The sequence below is a fragment of the Leptosomus discolor genome, chromosome Z (genome assembly GCF_034619465.1).
Source record: "Leptosomus discolor isolate bLepDis1 chromosome Z, bLepDis1.hap2, whole genome shotgun sequence".
NCBI lineage: Eukaryota > Metazoa > Chordata > Aves > Leptosomiformes > Leptosomidae > Leptosomus > Leptosomus discolor.
Window position 1 is genome coordinate 58,803,973 of NC_141419.1, and position 16,899 is coordinate 58,820,871.

A 16,899-nucleotide genomic window follows, 5' to 3' on the forward strand; every position below is an offset into this window, starting at 1 on the left:
TCCCCCCCCGCCCCGGGCCGAAGTGTCCGCCGGCGGCGGGCAGCGGCGCTCGGGGCTGGGCCGCGCAGCGGCTCCGGCCTGCGGCGGGCGGGCGGTCCGCGGGCTGGAGCGGCCTGGCGGGGAGGCGTCCGCACGGAAACCACGGCCGAGCCTTCCCCGGCTGCTGCAGGGAGCGCTGCTTGCCCCCTCCCTCCCCCGCCTCTCCCTTTTTTTTTTTTACCCCCAGCGAGGGTGTTTCAGGCCGGGCGAGGTCTCCTCACCTGCTGCCGCCACGGATCTGCGGGCGGCCGCGGCCCGGGGGGGTTCCTGGTCGCAGCGGCCCTCGCTTAGCGCTTGCGGCCGGCGGCGTTGGGGCTCGCTCGGAACCGGCCCAGAGGCCCGAACGAGACGGGCGGTTTCCTGCGCGGTGGGTGCGCGGGCTCCTGGGGAGCGGCGACCGCCGGACCTCGGGTGCCGGTGGCGGTACCTGTTGCCGTGCTGGTGTTGGCGCCTGTCACAGGCCCGGGCTCCGCGGTGGCTCGCTAGCATCCCCCCGGGTCTGCCTTTAAACGTGACCGTTTTGGCAGAGTGGAAGTGGAGGGCCCAGGCGCAAGCCTCTGTTGTGCCCTTTGATGGGTCTGGCTGTGCGAAGGACAGGGTCTGTTTTCTGGCATGGTTTGCTCCTCATGTCGTGTCTCCTTCTGACGTTACTGGAAAGAGTAATAGGAGGAAAGTAAAAGAAAAACTCTCACAAAGCCGACCATTTGAACTCCATGTGTCACATTTAACAGATTTGATTTTCCACTTGGCTGAATGATGTTGTATTATTTTTTTTTTCATTTCCTTTTATTTCACTTCTGTAAACACTGCCTCATATCTTCATTTTTTTTTGCTTCTTAACATGTGCAGAAGATTTTGTTAGTGTAAGCAGTTGAACAGAAAACGTCCTTACTGGCTTTGGTGCCAGAAAGGGTGGCAGGAGACTCTTGCCAGAGCAGAGCAGTGATTTACCGTAGTGAAGCTGAAGGGTCTGAATTTGCCGTTGCGGAAGTCTATTGTGTAATGCTTTGTGGTTTCTGTATCAGCACTGCATTTTCCAAGGTAACAGCAACTCTTTGGGAGGGAAGAATCTGAACTGGAAAAGGAAGGAGTGGTAAAGTATTTTTAGGAGATGTTATTTGATGCTCCTGTGGAAATGGAAAGTAATATTAGAAGAAAAGAATGCAGGATGAAAATATCTAAGGACATAATCCAGCTTAATTACCAACTTTTTCAATGTCAGAGGACTTCAGTTTATTTTTTTTTCTTTTCAGAATTGTTATCCATTTTTAGTATACATATTTTTTATCTCTCAGTATCTTTTTAACAGTTACGTGCATGTCACATTTACTGATTAGCACTGGTGTTTCCAATGGCTTCCTTTGTGCTTTTCAAAAGAAGCTTTTTCGTGAGGAATCGGATACATTCTCCTCTGTCTGCTTGAAAGTGCACTTGGAAAGGTGGATCAGTATCAACACTAGGGAAAAAGAGAACTGCACTACTTACATACTAATGTATGATCTTTATATTGCATCTGGCTCTGTGTCTGTGAATTCTTCAGAGAGGAATGCCATACAACTTCTCAGTAATGCAGGTCGCTGTAAACGGTTTTGTATTGAGAACCATTACAAAGACCTTTTAAATCATCTGTGTCATGTTTCGTGTAAGAAAATTTAAAATTCTACGGAGTGTATCAAGTAAATTTTCTAATTAGCTTTATATTTGAGCACCCTGCTGAAGCAGTTTAAGCCAATAAAATGCCATGCCGTCAGTACACTGTATTATTATTTGTAGGGACAGTTTTATTTCACTGTTGGCATTCACTACAAGTCAATATATAAATACGTCATTTTTGCCTTGACAGTATTGAAGTATTTCTTTCCTAGGCTTTTCAAACCCTGTCCTTGCATCCGAGACACCCTGCACGGTAGTCTTGTTATGTGCTGTCATGTTTTTTATTTGCCCATTATTGTCACAACATACAATGAGGAGTTTCCAGTTTGTAAGGAAAACGGTGACTGTTCATTGATGCTTTACTGGCAGCTGTTCGGTGGGGCTTCTTATTTATTCATTTATGAATGCTGTTGTCACCTCTGTGGAGAATCCAGTACACATTAAGAGGTGCAACTTTTGTAGGAACTGTATTTCGTCAGGTTTAACTGGGTTTAATGACTATGGTAACCACTTGGCTATGCTGAAAACATAAAGAGGCAACATTAACCATGCCCGGGTCTCGTACATTAATTCAGTTTATGTAGCACTGGATGTATTCTGCATATACTAAAGAGTTGCTTTTTAGCTTCTGAAGCTAAGGCTGTGTTTCAAAAGTTAGAAGAAAGTGATTCCAATTAATCTCAATTTAAAATATGTACTCAAAGGTGTTGTTTTTTTTTGTAAACAGATGATCTCTTAGTTTCCGTAACCAAAAAAGCCCCTCAAAACCCCACCAGAAGAATTTCCCCTAGTATGTTGTTGTTTTTGCAGTATTGTACAAATTGCTTCTGAATACCCTATATCACACATGTTTATCACTGGGTGAAAACATTAATTATAGTTTAGGCCTGTTTCCCAGTCACAGTTATAACTTGCACATCAGCTAATATGGATATTATGCTCATGTAGGGCTTCTTACAGTGTTACAGAACATTATTAATTAAACAGTGAACAGATTGTTTCTTCATCCAAAAGCATTGTAAGTTGCCTTAATACATTAATGTGATGTGTACAGAAGCTTTAATATATTTGAATGTCTGAAATTTTATTATCATAGTTGCTTCAAAATACATAATGCTGTTCAGCTCTACTGCAGTACTTTTCTCTGACATACAGAGCCACTGCTAACATCTTTTTACATCTCTTTGATGCATTCACTGTTGTGCTAAATTTCAAGAGGCTAATAAAGTCACTTTTCAAACAAAACTGCTTACAGTCTTAACGTAGGCTGTGCGTTAGTTTCTGAACTGTCTTTTTATTTCTGCTTTGAGTGTTTCAGAACAATTTTCATTAGCATAGCTTTTAAATGTAAATTTCAGGCTTCTTGTGCTTGCTTGTTACATTCCAGGTAGTCAGTGAAAATCTGCTTTGTTCCTTGTGAAGCAGTGAACATTAATTTTGGTTGTGTTAAATCCTTAATTTGAATCAGTTCTCGCTTCTGTCATCCAGAAGCGTGCAGTCCAGGGTCTCTTGGCTGATGAGACCAAGTGGTTAATGTTAATTTGGCAAGCTCATGCCCTGTCTAAAATGGTAGGCTAGCCTCCTTCCCCCCTTCTTTCTTCCTTTCCACTTTCTGTTTTTGTTTATCCTCCTTTCCGTGTTGATCACTGCAATACTTCCACACCCTTTTGCTGCATGCTCAAGTGTGCATATGTCTCATAATGAATAGTGAAGGCTAGGCTATACCAGTCAGGCTACAGTTGTCAAGTCCTTGTAATATTGCTCGTAATCCTAGAAGGTGCGGTATGCAACAGCAAAATTTGTTTTGTGACAGTGGAAGAATGCATAGAAAAACGTGAGATGTTTCAATTTACCGTGAATGGTCTCTGCTGCCTTTATATTGACAAGATGTCCCCCAAGGAGGCTGGGGATCACCTTAATTTTCTTCCCGGGGATAGTGTCCAGCATGCAGAAGGTAACTGGGTGAAACAGAAGCGCTCCCGGAAATGGCAGGTAAAGCAGGAGGTTTGGCAGTAATTAGTGTGTCTTCCACTTCCTCTGCAGTTTGGTTTCCGTTCCTGTGCCAGGTGGTGCTAACAAACATGCCTGTTGGGATGGAAGCCAGAAAGTAGAGAGGGAATGACATGGAATAAAAATCAAGTGAAAAAGGATATCTCTAGCCCAGCCAAATTCAGGCACAGGTGTTGAAATTTAGATCAGAAGTTTTGAAATGCTCTTTTTAGCAGCTATAAAATGCATGTTGTGATCACCATGCTGCTTAATTGAAACAGATTTAGTTTTAAACTCGAGTGACTCCTAGCCAAAGTTTGGGCCTAGAGATCACTCTTAAGATAGCCATTTCCCCTGTATTCTCAGAGCACTTCAAGTAATGCCAGAGCTATAGGGCAAAGCCTATTACTGTGTTTTCTATCTTTGGCATCACATGTTTGCTAATCCAGTGCTATGAGCATTAGTTTCTAGGGTATTATCTGAAATGTCTTTGTTAAATAGTAGATGGAGTATCCGTCAATGAAACAGTTTCCTTGTGGGAACTACATGATTAGATGTGCAAGAGTAATCATTCAAAGTGGGTCATCTTTCTCTTTTTGTGAATCTTTTGGCTGTTTAGCTTGGTGGCTTGCATGGTTGCTGTGGAAAGGAGGTGGTCAACAGAAATCTCATGTTGGTTTTTTTTAGCATTCTAACACTTGGGGATTTGAGTGTTTTAGGAGTGGGCACAAAGAAATCGGAGCTGCAGCATGACAGCTGTTTTCTGGCAACTGACCTCATAGAGGAAGGGCAGCATGAAGAGTGGAGAAATGTGTATATAACATATTTTTGTTTGTTAGCATGGGAAGAAGCAAATTTCAGAAGTGCAAGTCTGAAAGGGATCTTTTGTACATGCTTAATAGAAGATGGCATGTTTCTCACCATGTACCTGGCTCTTTTTTTTTTTTTTGGGCCACATCTTTCAGATACCTTTAAAAGCTTGAAAGTGAATTTAACTTGCTGTGTGTTTAACAGTATTTCTTCAAGTTGCCAATAAAAAAGTCTAACTCAGTCAGTCTGTGTTCTTGCTACTGTGAAGAGATTAATGAACTTTAGCACTGAAATACGAAAATAGTTAAATCTACTTTGAGCTAAGCTAGTAAGCTCTTTGAGGCCTGAACAGTATTTGTATCATGTATAGAAAGGCTGTTTTTGGCTTCAGACTCCTGTGATACAGACTGCCCGGAGCATGCAAAATGAGAGAATCAGAACCTCTGGGAACTAAACTTCCCATTTGTGCATCTAGAAGTCTGCGGTGGCATTATAAAAATAGTCACTATTGCAAATGATAGACTTATGCCTTTCACCAAATCGTCATGCATCCCTTCATACTGCTCCCCAGTACTTTGTTGTTATAATACATAGAGGCAAGCTGGTTTAAAGGCAAGAAATTACAGCTGTAGTGGGTGGTGGTGGTTATGGGTATGCCTCTGTGGTGTGTTTTGGACAGATGTGTTCTTGCTTCCCCTGTATTTCGGCTATGTTAATGTGCCACTAAGCTGGTGCTGACAGATCCCACTTGTTAGCATGGATGTGGCACAGCAGGAGCACAGTCACATGGCTTTTTGCCATTTCAGAGTGAGGTCAGAGTGAACAGGCATCATCTTGGACTGTGACGTGTAGAAATGCTTTTGTGTCTCAATGCATTGCTTCTGCATCAGAGGAAATGTCTTGAAGGAAAACATCCTGATGGCAGTTTTGGTGTTGCTCCTGCTTAGAGCCACAGTCGACAAAAACATTAAGCTGGTCAGCTGACGAGGGATTCCCCCCTAGTGTAGACACAAAATAAGGAGAATTAAACCGAGAGTTAAAAATAAGATAGCTCTGGAGCAGTACTCCTGAAGTATGAGGCAAATAGAAAGTATATCATGAGTGTCTTAACAGAGTTAAGGCTTTTTTTCATTGCAAATTAGATAGGAGCATATCCATCTGTAAAGTATGTTTAGGACTTGTGTCTGCTTATAGGAAAGCTTCCATTATAAATCATCAGAGCTCATACCTCTGGGAACGCACGAACATAGTGGTGGCCTTATTCATTCTGTCACTTATAAAACATGCCTTTCACAGCGCACCAAGAATGAGATTTTAGGCAAGTTGAATCATAATGTAAAGCAATATGCAGCTATTCAAAAGATAGCGACTTTTTACAGCTGCATGTTTTCTTGAGGTTCTCAGGGAGCTAAAGCAGGACAGTAACCCTGTATTTCCTGATTAGTTTCCTCAGAAGATAACAGTTGAACCTATGATAACTGTGTGCTTGTCCGTATAGAACTGTGATAAACAGGTTCACGACACTGAAATGGCTGAAAAATACTGCACTTTTTTTTTTTTTTTTTTCTCCAGTTTTGTGATTACATCCACAATACAGCCCCAAGATTAGCTGTAGAGGAAGAACTGGAATGATGAAACAGGATAGAACTGCTTTGATTAACATGCCACTGAAAAAAACACCTGTGAACATGATATAAATGCCTCTATTTCTAAATAGGGGCTCTGAATAGAAGAAGTGATTGTTTGTTAATCTGGAAGGAAAAGCTATGAGCGATTAAAGCTTGGGGAAGCCAAGTTCCTTCATAATGTTTAAATAATCTCATCCAGCCCTTCTCTTGTAAAATAGACATTTTTTTTGTCTTTTTTTTTTCTTCCAGAGTGACAAGGTGAAAGCATAAGATGCTTGGTTTGGTTTTCAGATCTGGTAATCAGGAGCTGGGATTTGCCTTGCCAAGAGAAAAATTCATAGAGGGTAGTTTTTATTTATTACTGATATGCATGATTTCGATCATGGAATAAGGTTACTCTGACAAACTCAGATTCAAAGGATTTGAATGTCTGTCCCTAAGTGGCACATAGTCCTAGAAAGGATTCTATACCAATGTACTGGCAAATTCAAATGCAATCAAGTAAACTGATATGAAGCCTTACCATATCAAAACTAGCGAAGTCTTGGTGACAGAACTTGAAACTATTTTAAACCCACTTGATTTGGGTTTTGTGCACAGACTGCTGTCCTGGTTTGAGATAAACCAGAATTCTGTTCAGTGATTCTACTTTTCTGCTAAGCCTGTTCTGAGTAACTGAACTTTCTGAAATCAACAGTGTGTTTTCCCAGACAGCATCTGCCTCTAGTAGTGACAGCGCTTGGTGGTTGTAGTTACTACCAAGGAGTGGGGTGCAGAAAGACTCTTGCTTATACTTGCTCCCACAGCAGCCAAGGTCACTGCTAAATGTTGAGGTGCTGTGAAGTGAAAGGGTCATAACGAAGCGAAAAAGTTGCACCTGCAGGGACGAGCAGACAGGACAGGTGACCCAAACCGGATCAGCCAAGTATTCCATCCCATATGTGTCATAGTCAGTGTGAAGCTGAGGGGTCACAAGGGTTAAGTCCTCTTCTTCCGTGGCTGGCGTCCAAGGAGGACTCTGTCCGTTCTTCTGCCTTTGGTCCCAATCCATGCGTTGAGGAATCAGGTTCCTGAGTCCAGCTCCTGAGTTCAGTTCCCATCTGTTGCAGGGTCCAGCCTGGGACTGCCCCAGTGCCAGCCCTGCAGCATCACTGGTGACGTATGGTCATCAAGGGGGTGGGGGTGTGGGTTCGTTATTGGTTTTATGTGTATTTGTATACCTTTTAACATTTTCTTATTTGTATTTTTATCCTTTCTTTTTAATATTTTTTTAAAGCTGGTTTAGTTTTCTTCCCAATCCATAAGTCTCTCTCTCTTATTCTGTCTCCCTTCCCCTTCTGGGAGGGGAGAGGGGTTAATAGTGAACTTCTGTCATTCATTAGTGGCCAGCCCAGCCACAGCCCTTGACAACTGCAAATGATATAGGCTTGTCAAAATGTTCATCCTGGCTTGAGTTCCTTCTCAGTGAATCTATGTTAACAGCTGTTTTCTTGCTTTTATTGTGAGGGTTGATTTATACATGTCCTGCAGTAGTCCTACAGCTAAGGGTCCTGTTGGGTTTCAGTTCGGCTGTCTTACCCAGAGATCTGTCAACACTATTCCTTTCCCTATTTTTCTGCAAAATTTCAAGAAAAACTATTTTTTTCATGAGTGCTTAGAGTTCACAGCTCTCTGCATATTGGTAATTTAACCAGATTGATGGTGGGATGCTATACTGAAGTGCTTTAGTATTATCCAGAAAACAAAGGCAACATTGTGAAAGATAAGACGATAAAATGCACAGCTCAGTTCGTAAACCAATGACACTTGAACTCCTCGCTTCTCCTCAGCTGTCCGTCTCCATCATACATATTCCATCACTACAAATTTCTGAGCAATTGCAGACATGCAGTTGAAAATAAAAACCAAAAAGGAACGGAAAAGAATAAACAAAGTGATTTCAGAATTTCCTTCTCCCAGTGTAGAATTTCCTGCCTGGAAACCCATGCTGGCAAAAACCCAGCTGTCATCCAGATCAGAGTCTCAATTCTGATAGACGTTAATAGCAGAGGCTGTAGCGTGCGAGTCCTGCAAGCCTGTGTAGCATGAAGACTTTGTGACTTATGTGACTTTTCTTTTTAAAAGGTGACTTTAAAAATGTGCACCTGAAATTGTCAGTGTAGATCTTGAAAACTGATCCTGCAGGGAATGTTTTTTATGAATCACTGAAAAGGAAAGCAATGAAACTGTGTGAAGTACCAGTGACAGCTATGATTCATAGCTTCTGATTAAAGCAATGCAGGGCATGTTGTGCAACAGTATGCAGACAGCAGCTTTGATATGGAAATGCAAAAATATTGCAAAGTATATTCCTAAAGGCAAGGTTTTGAGCTCCAAAGTGACTTAGAATATGGTCACCTCCGAGTTATTTTAATTATCCAAGAAGATACGGTTTTTGTGGATTGTTACTTTGTGAGGCTGTTTCTTGTTTTCAGAAGTCAAGTTTTTTCTTCTTCTTCAGAGCTTAGTGCTTTTATTAATGTGACCCTTTTCCCTTTTTGTTGTTTTTCAGGAAAATACTGTATTTGCTGCCTCTTACCGCGATTGGAATAGAAGCTGAGAAGCAGAAAAACATGTTGGAAACAATTGGTAATCTTTTTTTATTTGTATCACTATATTTTTGTGGCCAAATCAAGTGTGCGTGATAGATTTAGAACATTGGTATATACTGCTAGAGAGGTTTTGTAAAAAAATACCTGCTGTGATTAGAAGTAGATGATGTATTTGTGTTTTTGTATTTTGTGTTTGAAAACAAAAGGTGTACCATCATTTGTTTAGTTTATTTCATTTTTAGCCTGTTGTCTTGATTTCGTTGTTTTAATCTTTACTTGAATTAAGAAAGTTCTTATGAAAAAGACAAATGTTTTCTGTTATGGCTATTTTTGTCACTACTTATTTACAGTGGTCTGTAGCCACAGTTCCTGTGACCGAATTTTAATGCAGGCTCTTTCATTTTTGTAACTCACTTCTTGATGGGCAAAAATGTAATTTTCATTGGCTTCTGTTTTGTGCCCTGCACCTCACTTCCTGATTCATTAGAAGTGTTTGGGCTGGAATTTTTCCAGAACTGAACCATTCAAGTCTCCTGTAGTTTGAACAGTAGAGAGGTGTACATTTAAACCTGTTGTATGTGGCTATTTCTAAACTTTACTGACTAGGAGTGATTATCGCTACAGATACACATCGGGCCCTCCAGGCCATGGACCGCTTACAGGCAAAACTTCGGGATCGAGGTGACATTGCAAATGAGGAGAAGCTGAGCTTATTAAAATCAGTGCTGCAGAGTCCTCTTTTTAACCAAATTCTCAACCTTCAGACTTCTGTTCAACAACTGAGAGATCAGGTAGGAAAAGCAGCCTCCCAGACACCAGAAAAAAGTTGCTAAGAAGGTTCAAAACTGTGTGCGTCTGTACATATTGTATAGTGAAATCAAATAGCCTGAATTAAACATCTATTCCAAAGTTTCAAGGCACTGAGGGGGACATACCCGTTGACTTTTCTGGGCTTTGTTGAGACCCAGAGTTTGTGTATGTGTTTTTTTTTATATATATGCTTGTTACGATGTTTGTGGTAGGGAAATGGTGATACTGGGTGGGGAGTTAACATAAGTCTTGCTATCTCTGTCCTCCAAAAGGAACATGTTTTGTATGAGGTCTTAGGATTTTTTTCCTAGGAGCCTTTTATTGCTCTCTTGTGTGTTACCCTGCTAAAATGAGAATATGTAAGGGAAGCTGTGGAATGTTGACGTCAGAAGGACATGAAGATTTTTTTTTTTTTTTTTTAATAGGAATAAAAGATTTCCTTGCTAAGGGTTTTAAGTAAAAGTATTACTTTTCTGCATGTCTTTGATAAGGATGAGAAAAGGGGCAGCAATTCAGCTATATTGACTTGATTACTTATTACTATAACTTAATTTCCTTGTCAGCAGAGTAAGAGCTTCAAGAATACAAAAAGTAGTTCAGTAACAGAATTAGGACTAAACTGTGTGTCTGGCTCTGCAAAGTTATTCCTGTTGACTCCTGCAAGATGGGCAGCTCTGTGGCTGGTATGCAGAAGTGCCGAAGTAGAAGGATGCAGCCCCTGCACACTGACTTTATCATCAGCGTGGAGCTGCATCTGGTCTCTTGACAGGACTGTGGCTAGTGAGAAGTCCTCATGATTCTGATGCTACTTCACCTATGTGGCAGAAGAGCACTGTCTGGCCCTTTATTGCTTCTTTTGGAATCATCTTGATGCTATTTTGCACAGAGAAGAAATAAGTTAGAATGATGTCTACAGTACTATACATGACCATGTTTTTTCAGATTTTGCATGTTTGATATGTAGAGAATTGATGACATTGGAGTGACTTGAAAACATGTAGGAAGAAGAAAAGCTGTTCTGAGGGTTTGCTTTGCTATTTGAAAAAGAGAATTTAATAGTGACGTTTGGAAATTATGTGAATTACTTGGTGATGACTCTGGGAATGTGTAGCGGGAAATGAAATTGTGCCTAAAGAGTTAATGGGAATTTTATGAAAAGGCAAATTAAATTTTCACTTCCAGACCTTAGTTAAAGTCTGGAATTTAAGGATGTGAATTAATGAAGTTAAAAGATGCTTCTCTTTTTAAATACAGTCACCTAAATTAGTAAAATGAAGCAGGTGATCCTACAGATGGGTAATTTCAGATGTGTATTTTTTTAAAAGCAAATAACAATTTTATCTTGTGCCCTAACCTTGCAGGTTTATCTGTGCAGTAACGTTAGTGTCCTGTGCACGTTGCATGGTACATGTCCAGCCTAGCTGACAGGGGAGCCACATGGATGTGAAATCCTTTCCTGATATGTGCTTATATGAACACTTGACCATGCAAATTTATGTTTCTGGCCATTCTTAGATTTGGGCCAGCTCTTCAGAAAGTATCCTGTGTTTTCTGTATTAAATAATTTCTTCCCTTCAATGTAATGTGAGATTGTCTGTCCCTTCTTTGTTTTACTTAAACACATATAAAGCATATAGAAACAGGACAAAGAAAAAAATAATTAAATAGGTGGTCGTGTTAAAAATTACGTTTCTTGGCAGTTTCGAAGGCTCAGTTTTGTTCAAGGACACCTTTTGCTTTCTTTTTATGGCTGGGAAGGTGCTGTGCTCTTGAAACTCTTAAACTACAGGCTGTTGAAAACTGCAAGGCATGTGAACAGTGATCAGTCTTTTCAGCCAAGCCATGCCTGAAGGAGACAAGTTGTTTCTCAAGCATTCGCAGGCAGAGCTATGTTTGAGACAGGATGACAAGTGGTGCTGAGCTGTGCAGTGGCTAAGTGCTGCAGTCTCTACCCTCTCGAGACCAAGATGGCTAAATTTTTTCGATGTTTCATGATGACCTGCATTGAAAGTTGAATGGGGGTCTGTTTCTTCTCAAAGTGACTTTTAAGTGGCAGTGTGTTAAACTGTTCTTGTGTTTTTAATTAGTTTATGAGTTTTTAGAGAGCTACGAGACTATTTCAACATTCTCAGGAGAAGGCCATCTTTTAGGAGGGTATAGGTTGAAAGAGAGGATGGGAGCAGAGAAGCAATAATGGCAATTTACTTTCAAAGTGAAACTGATCCTTGCAAGGATCCCAGCAGAAGTAGGTCACTAAGTGAGACCTACTTGTGGGCCTGTAGTGGACTAAATAAATTTAGGGTAGGACATATTCCTGTCTTGAGGCACTGTGCCTGGAACGCATAGAGATGATAGTGAAAGCCCCATGTTCTGTTGGTGCAGTGAATCTGGAAAATGAGCTGGCAAATCTTGTAAACATGTCATGTTTTTCTAGCAAAAAATAGGATGCAAGTATTCAGTTTTAGCAGACAAATATTCCTTGCATTCTGATGAGAGTTACTACCATTTTTTATGGTCTAAAAGAGTAGACTTCCTTTTCTTTTTTTTTTTTTTTTTCCAGACAAATGGTCTCTTTAAGAACCAATAGAAGATCTGAAAATGTGCGTGTTTCTGTGTGCTTGGAGGTGTTTCAGATTTGCTCTCCCTTTTCCTTAAAGTTTCTGTGAGTTAGTTGGAAATTGATCCCCTTCATTGTTGGTGTGTGCTTAGCATGAGTCTCTTCAGTTTGCATTTGTGTTACATGCAGTGGTGTGGAGTGAGTGGAATGTTGCTTCATATGGATCTTGGTGAGGTGTGATGGTAAAGTCAGAAGATCTGATGCTTTGTTGCTTACTGGTAGGTGCTTTAAAATTTTTCGGTTTTGGTTTTGTTTTTTTTTTTCTTCTTAAACGAGCAAGCAGTATCTATTTGCACTGCAAATCTGTCATTGTGAAGTTAAGAACTGGAGTGGGAAAAGTCTGTGGACAGCAAAGGGATGTTTTTTTAACAATCACTATCCTGACTTCAGTAGTCACTTAAGGAACACTGAAGGAACCAGGGGTTTTTTTTGCCTCTTGGTGTGTGTATTTCTTCAGTGAATGCTTGTTTTCTCATGCTGAGGAACAGTCTCCATGTTTGAAGATAAGGGAGTCACGGGAAAGAAAAATAGAGATTGTGTTGTTTTGAACTTTATAATAGTATTTTCTTTATAAAGTGTTTTAAAGAAAATACTCAGACCATGCTGGCAGTCCTCTCCCGCTTCTTTTCCTTTCCTTTTTATCTCTCCCTTATCCACCCCCTCCTCCCCTCCTCCACCTCTCCTCCTACTGCTTCCACTCTGCTCAGGGCTCTGCCAGAATAAAATACCCTTCCTTTGGCTGAGCTGCATTCCTCAAATTTTTTTGCCTGTGAGGTTGACTGTAGTTTTTAGTTCACAATGCGGTAACGGGGAAGAGTGTCCCCCCTGCGGTGCAGCACGTACTGGGTTGCATGGGATAGCTGGGTGTCAGCGTTGGAGTGTATTTAGGGAAGAATTGGAGTCTTTTCATTTAGCGAAGAGCTATGTCTTTTCCTGTTGCCTGTGAGCACTCTCTTAACTCTGTGGTTTGCACAACTAGAGGAGGCTTTTAGTTCCTATCCTGAAACCCTTTCTGCAACAACACCGTTTGCTCTGTGTTTTGAAACAAAATGCTTAGAAGAAATGCCAATTTGGGATCTGCTTCACCCACCCTGCGGACAGAGGCATAAAGGTGCAGCCAGTAGGGCGGTGCTGGAGCAGTGCTGGTGCCAGTGCCCGCTCCTGGGGAGCCCGGGGGCTCTGTCAGTAGTGCCGGCCGTGGAGTGGGGCAGCGCTGCCCTTGCTGCCACTTCCCGCCAGGGCTTACCGGGCGGCCGGCTGGCGCTTCGTTGCTTCCAGGGCCGTCACTGTTGCAGACGACCTTTTTTGCTATGCAGGACACTTGCGGTCAACTGAAGCACCACCCTGTGCTTCTTGGGATCTCCAAGGACTGGGGCTCAATGGCTGGAGTGCAGAAACACCGAGAATTTGTTCTTGCCCATGTTGAGACCCAGCAATGCCGATGACATTGCTTTAAATGTTGCTACGCTGCAGATGTGGCTTGGGTAGCTCCTTTTTGTTAGAAGCATGTAAGTGTTGTTTGATTGCATTTTGTGTCTGTCTGCACAACTGTAAAGTACTTTTTACCATTCTCTGTAGTATTCCTGAATTTTTCTTTTTGTCTTATGCCAAATTATGTCCACATTGCCAAATTACAAAACAAAGCAATATTCTTTCATACGGTACTTGCACGGTCACAGTGTTGAAAAGCTACTTCTTGATGGAATTATGGTGATTTTATTACTGCAAAGTGCACTTTATATGTTATGAAAAATATTTCATGCAACCACAAAAGCATCATCTTTCTAAGATTTCCACTTCTGTTCTATTGCTCCCCCTGGAATGACCTGTACTTCTGTGGTTTGCAAGAATATACACCAGTTCTCAACTTTTACATGCTACAAGCTTGTGTTTCAGGGGGGACAGGGAAGAGAGTGGTCGTCACATTTCTGCTTGTAATTTGTCTGGGGATTCTGAACTTACATCTGTAGGTTCATTATAAATGTCAGTATAAAAACCAGAAGTGTTTATAAAATGTAAGTGTGTGTTTTGGGAGAGGAGACATTCTGAAATCTACATTTTTTGCACACACATGCACAAAACTTTATTTTGTTGACAGTTTGACATTTTTTCTTGGAGTTACATTTTTTCTTGGAGTTTCGCAAGTCAGAAGCTGCTTTATGTGAAGTAGGCTTCCTGTGTTTAGCACATCCTCCATTGAACAGGTAGCTGTGTTTGTCTAAAAAAGGGGGCATGAAAATGAGGTAATGTTGTCAACTTCTGTTGGAAGAGGTGGTGTTCAATACTTCATGTTAGCTGTGCTGTAATAACAGATGTACTGAAGGTTTGAGGTGAAGCTTTTTGAAGTTCTAGTTAAGCTGGTGTGGATTGGAGGGTTGTTTTTGCCCTTTCCTTCTATATATAGTATGCAGCACTTCTTTTCAGTGCTATTTCAACCATCATGTGAATAAAACCCATCCAGTGTGTTCAGAACAATGAGTTAATAATAATTTATGGAAAATATCTTAGAAAAACATAAACAACTTCTGTCTTCTGGTTTGGAAGGCAGGAGGAATGGGAGACATCAGTCAATTCCTGTGTGTTTGCAGTGGTATCCCAGCTCATACAAGTACGCAGAAAGGATAAAATGTCAAACTGAGAAGGTGAGCACTGTATTGCCAGTTTAAACAGGATTTGATCTATGAAAATGTGCAATGGAAGCTAAAACAGGAGTTGGTCCGGTGCTGCTTCTATTTTAGCATGGGGATGTGTGAGTAGGATGTGTGAGTAGGATGTGTGAGTTTTCTACCAGAGCGAAAAACGTAAATCCCTAAGGAGACTGTCATATCTTAATTGAAGAACTCCTTCAAACTTATCTAGAGAAGAAAATGTTGATACTGGGCACATGTTCAAGTGGAAGTTAATGTGCCTGGTATGGCTAGCCTGCTGTTGGAACATTACAAACAGTGAAATGAAATGCCTAAAGCAATCCTCTGTAAAGCAGTACTAGCACAACATGTTTAGAACATAGTACAGGATGGGCACAGAGCTCCTCTGCGTACTGAAGGTTGCGTTGTATGGGATATTGGGTGGTACGAGAAGTATTTTGGATTCAGAGAAGGCATTGTAATACAGTTCATCGTAAGGGCAATGTATCATAATAACCTTTCATTTTTGAGATGTAGCTCCATTTTTTTTTTTCTTCGCTGTTTGTGCATACAGGAAAGTGTTTTATTGTGTACTAGGGAAAAACAGTATCATGATGTAAATGCTGTTTTTATCATTCATATGATTCTGAAAGTGTCCTGTCTTAGGATTGTTGTGGCTTGTTTGATCTACTTTTCTTCATTGCATGATTTTTCCACTGTTGCAACTTGCTCCCTACACATTGCTGTGGGAAGGAGTGCTCTAGATACAGAAAGACATGGACTTTTTATCCAGAGAGAGGTTTCACAGACTGGGATTTGCTCTATATTAGCAGTCTGCACACCATGTGCTAACATGGAAAAAACTTAAAGGGACATTCATGAAGGAAGATGGAAGGGAAAGAGATGATGGGGTGGGCACAGCAGTGCTTCCTCAGCTGCAGTTGGTAAAATTCTGTTTCTGTCCCTTTTTTACTCTTTCTTTGTAAAGCAGAAGGGGTTCTAGCTTTCTGTGTATAGTCTCAAATTTTGCTCTTAGCGTTATTGTAGGATATTTCTTCTTTACCCTTTTTTGTCTTAGAAGATGATTGCACACTCCATTCAAAGCAGGGAATTCACGCATCTTTCGGTTTTATAGGCCTATGAGTAATACCGGTGACCCTTCCCCGTCTGCCATCCTGAAGGTTGAGACCTCAGGAAGCTCCTGCCACATTAAAGGGGTCCCAAGACAAAGTAATGCTGTGCTTAGAGTGGTGCTAAGTGAAATTGAAGACATTTCATGTACTTTTCTCCAGATTTAATCGTATTGACTAGAATCATTACCACTCTCAGCTGCAGGGTCTTGCCTACTTAGTTTAAGGTTACTATTGCAAAGGCTGCATCAAAGAGACTATGTGAGCTTTCACTAATCTACATTGGGCAAAATCAATAGGTTTTTCTCATGGTATGCTGTTGATTGCTTAGGCTATCCTTGCTGTCTTTGCCTGAGCAGGTGATTAGTGACTTCTTTCAACAAGTGAGCTCTGAGGATTGTAACCTTTAACAGGAAGGGCAGTTCAGTGCTGTTTGCTACAGTGAGCACTGCAATTTAGAAGATGAACGTGTATCCATAACTTCCTAACATTTGTGATATCAGACCCGTATGCTACGGCCCCCGAGCGCACAAGAGAAATAGTTTGGGTTTGCGTCTCGGTATATTCTTAGGCTGCTTTATCTTGCTGTGGAAATGTGAAAATATTTTTAAATAGAAGCAGTGCAAGACTGGCTAATTACAGTGGTATTAGATAATCTTCCAAATTGTTATTTGGACACATGTCAATTTTTTGTGGAAAGGAACTTGACAGCAGGGTGTGTTAAGAAGATTTGAAAGTGGAGCAGGACAAGAAATGAAGCACATTGTATCACCAAACATGGTCAATTACTCTTACACACTGAAATGGATGACATTGGGAAGGTGGAAGTGAGTTAACCTATTATATGGACTCATGCACATAAGAAACACAGTATGGCATAGACTATTAGTTTCGAATCAATGCATGTAATGTAAGGAGAAACCTTGCATTCATGGAAGGGCAGAAATTGATTATGTCTCTGGGTTGTTACATGTAGTGAACTGTGAAACAAGGCTTATCTACCTG

The 16,899-nt window shown here is 41.1% G+C and overlaps 1 protein-coding gene across 4 annotated transcripts in view; it reads left to right on the top strand.

Annotated features, from left to right (window-relative positions):
- Nucleotides 1-8,731: 8,731 nt before the first annotated feature.
- The window catches only part of MPDZ (multiple PDZ domain crumbs cell polarity complex component), an 89,046-nt gene continuing 80,878 nt past the window's right edge, over nt 8,732-16,899 (top strand). For all 4 annotated transcript variants that reach the window (XM_086480483.1, XM_086480484.1, XM_086480485.1 and 1 more), the window contains exons 1-2: nt 8,732-8,747; nt 9,335-9,501. In XM_086480483.1, coding sequence (XP_086336609.1) covers nt 8,732-8,747; nt 9,335-9,501 — 183 coding nt within the window. The remainder of the gene's footprint in view (nt 8,748-9,334; nt 9,502-16,899) is intronic.